This window comes from Penaeus chinensis, chromosome 1 (genome assembly GCF_019202785.1).
Source record: "Penaeus chinensis breed Huanghai No. 1 chromosome 1, ASM1920278v2, whole genome shotgun sequence".
NCBI lineage: Eukaryota > Metazoa > Arthropoda > Malacostraca > Decapoda > Penaeidae > Penaeus > Penaeus chinensis.
Genome location: NC_061819.1, coordinates 27,879,738 through 27,883,358, shown reverse-complemented (window position 1 = coordinate 27,883,358; position 3,621 = coordinate 27,879,738). Strand labels below are relative to the sequence as shown.

The 3,621-nt window shown below is 29.9% G+C and overlaps 1 protein-coding gene across 1 annotated transcript in view; it reads right to left on the bottom strand.

The window, feature by feature from the left end:
* LOC125027871 (vegetative cell wall protein gp1-like) overlaps positions 1–2,924 on the bottom strand; it is a 13,797-nt gene extending 10,873 nt beyond the window's left edge. Inside the window, exon 1 of the mRNA XM_047617006.1 lies at positions 2,812–2,924. Within this exon, the coding sequence (XP_047472962.1) occupies positions 2,812–2,829 (18 nt within the window). The 5' untranslated portion in view covers positions 2,830–2,924. The remainder of the gene's footprint in view (positions 1–2,811) is intronic.
* Positions 2,925–3,621: the final 697 nt, after the last annotated feature.

The window sequence follows — 3,621 nt, the reverse complement described above, 5'->3', positions numbered from 1 at the left end:
CTGAAGGAAATTACTGTGAACAAAATATGTACCATGATGGAGGACGTGAGAACACCAACTGGAACAAAGTAGTTTGTCCATAATCACCCTTGTTAGAGTCGCCTCGAAGATTTATAACTGTTAGTTAAAAATAAAAAAATCTTAACCTATTGCAATCAGATCTCTCGCAGTGATGCTACCCTACGTATTGCAAAGTCTCTTCTGCTGCGCATCGTCATGTTGCAAATAGGAAAAGTGCATTGTCATTATATGATTTATGTAAAATCACCCAAACTTATGCAATCTGTTATGTGTCACCCCGTTTGCTTAATGTCATGCAATGCTTCTTTTATATAGAATATATATTTTTATTTTGTAACGTGGGATAAAATGTTACAGATAGAAAACAAAATTACTGTAGAATTCGGTTGTTTAAAGATTAGCAAACAATGATTGTTCAAGCGATACCGTTTGATTTCGTGCAATGTTGATACGGTAATGATAAAAATCGAAAGTACAGTTTTACTAGAATTATTCGGACTATGGTTAGCTTTGTGATGTTTTTTTACTTCCTTGTTTCTCTTAACAATTGATTTCTTATTCTTATTCTTATTCTTCGTCTTCTTCTTCTTCTTCTTCTTTCTCTTCCCCATCTTTCTTACATTCCTTATTCTCCTCCTTCTCCTATTGACTATTATTTTCCAAAAAAATATTAAATCATCTAATAACAATGCAGACTCAACATCAAGAGGTCCGGTGATATCAGGTAAAGCAAAACAAAACGACATATATCTCCATTCGATAGAAATCCTGATCCATTCAGATAAAAAGACGATAAAATGCAGATGCTAGCGTTCTAATGAAAATCTAACTCAAAATAATATATTAATACAAAGGAGAGAAAGAACGGTGTGTGTGTGTGTGTGTTTGCATGTGTGTGGGTGGTTGTGTGTGTTTATACATTGAAAAAATGAACACAACCGAAGATCTATATATTAATATATATATATATATATATATATATATATATATATATATATATATATATATATATATATATATATTATGTATTAATAGAAGTTTTTTAATACATTTTTTTTTTTTAGCATTACAGAAATTATTAAGAAGAATGGTGCCAATAATGTTGTTAATGATAATCATAATGCTACAGTACGCTGCATGTGCGTATACATATATATTAGCATAGACAACATATATAAGACATGTTAACATAGAAAACCCAAATAACTTGAAAGAAAACGTAAAGTGAGGGTAAACTACGTTTAAAAAATATACATTTTTAATGGATGATTTTGTATCACTCTTAAAAAGCAGATGAAAATAACGTCACTGACCCTATACTATATTACCTCGTGCAGTTCGCGAATGATTCTCTAAAAAGAAAATGTTTATACAGGATTTAAATTATTACGCGTCCCAGTGTTTACATTCTTCACTCGGGTTCACAATATGATAGCTATGGATGGTTCAGTATTTGGCAATCCATTAAATGCGACAATTGGTCAAATAGATGAATCCATACGTCACGAGTGTCACTGATGTGGTCACTGGTATGTTGTAATGATAATACAGTGGTAATTACATTATGAATTATCATTATTCTAAGTCTGATTAATTTCTTTGTCCTCTTATCTCTCGCTGTCTATCATTTTATCTATCCATTTGTCTATCTATCTATCTATCTATCTACCTATCTATTAGTCTATCTATCAATCTGTCTACTTATCTGACTACCTATTTCGGTATCTATATCTATATATGTAAATCTATCTGTCTGTCTATCTATCTTTCTATCTTTCCTTCCGTCTGTTTATTTGTTTATCTACTACTTCATTCCCTTCTCTCTCTCTCTCTCTCTCTCTCTATATATATATATATATATATATATACGTATCATTATCTGTATCTCCAAATACACACAAGATCCCACAAACATCCTCCACTAGGATAATTGCATCCTCACTATGTAATTACTTCACGCAAAAGAAATACGCAAAGGTCGCACATATACGCGTATGCTGATTATGAGGCAAATTACACAGCAGCATATTTCCTGCAACATCGCGATAATCTCTCTGTCCATTCACGTTTATACACACACGGTCATGTGCAACTACGTACATATAGGTAAGTAGATAGATGAAAGAGGAAATTACATTGATAATATATCTGATGCTTCTGCTCGTAATGTTAATTGTGATAACGTTAATAGAAATTGGAACTGGTATAGTTATCATTTTCATATCAATAATTCGTAATTACCACTGTGTTTGTTCAGGTGCTAATATTAATAGAAACACTCGTTAGTAAATATAAGATGATTATTCCCTATCGTTGTTTTCATTATTGTCATTAACATTTGAGTGTCATCATTACCATTATTGTCATTGTCATACTTATTAGAATCAGTGATAAAAGACTAATGATTATAATTGTAATAATGATGAGAGTAATAATGATGAATATTATGATGGTATTAACAAATTATGTATGTATAATACCTTCATACATACATACATACTTACATGAATACATACATAAATACATTCACACACACACACACACACCTATATATATATATATATATATATATATATATATATATATATATATATATACATATATATATACATATATATAAATATATATATATACATATAAATATATATACATATATATACATATACATATGTATATATATCGTCAGTTATATACTACGTAAGTGACATATCACCACACATAATTTAAATTGCCTTTGCTATCCATGAACACATAAACCCGACAGCCAGACAAGCTCAGCCCGAAACGTACCACCCGCAGGAGCAGCATGGTCCTAGGCCAGGTTCCTCCTTCAGACAAAAGACTGTCGACGGTTCCTCTTCCTCCGCCTGAGTAAGATGAGTAGCAGGTATCGCCAGCGGCCGAGATCGAGAGCGAGATGAGTGAACACGAAACGTTGGATCTTCAATTTATAGGGGACTTTCACTCTCGTGGGGATTCGGTTGCCAGGTAAGCGATTAAAAGTTTTTTTTTTGGTGGGAAGGAAAGGCTTTTCCATATTCATTATTCTGAGTTTTAAGGTCGTCGTTCTGATGCGCATGATTTTTTTTTTTTTTCTATTATTAATCTTATGATACTATTCCCTAAATTCCTTTTTCGTATACATTTGATAATATACTGATGTTTCGTTATTCTCTACGATCAGGAAATTCAATTGATCATATGTAATAGTATTAGCTATGTCATTAAAGCATCTATCTATCTATATATATATATATATATATATACATATCCATATCTATCTACCTAATTTTTATTGCTTAATAGTATTATTTCTACCAATACTACTATTATTTTCATTAATGTTGTTATCTTCATTATTATCAATATCATTATCATTTTCTTTCATTTTTATTATTAATATTATTATTATTATCATTATTATTATTATTATTATTATTATCACTATTTATTATTATTATTATTATTATCATTATTATTATCATTATTGATATTAATATTATAATTTTTTTAAATTTATTACCATCATATTCATCAATATCATCATTATTATCATTATTATTACTATTAATATCATCAATACCACCGCTAAAATCATCA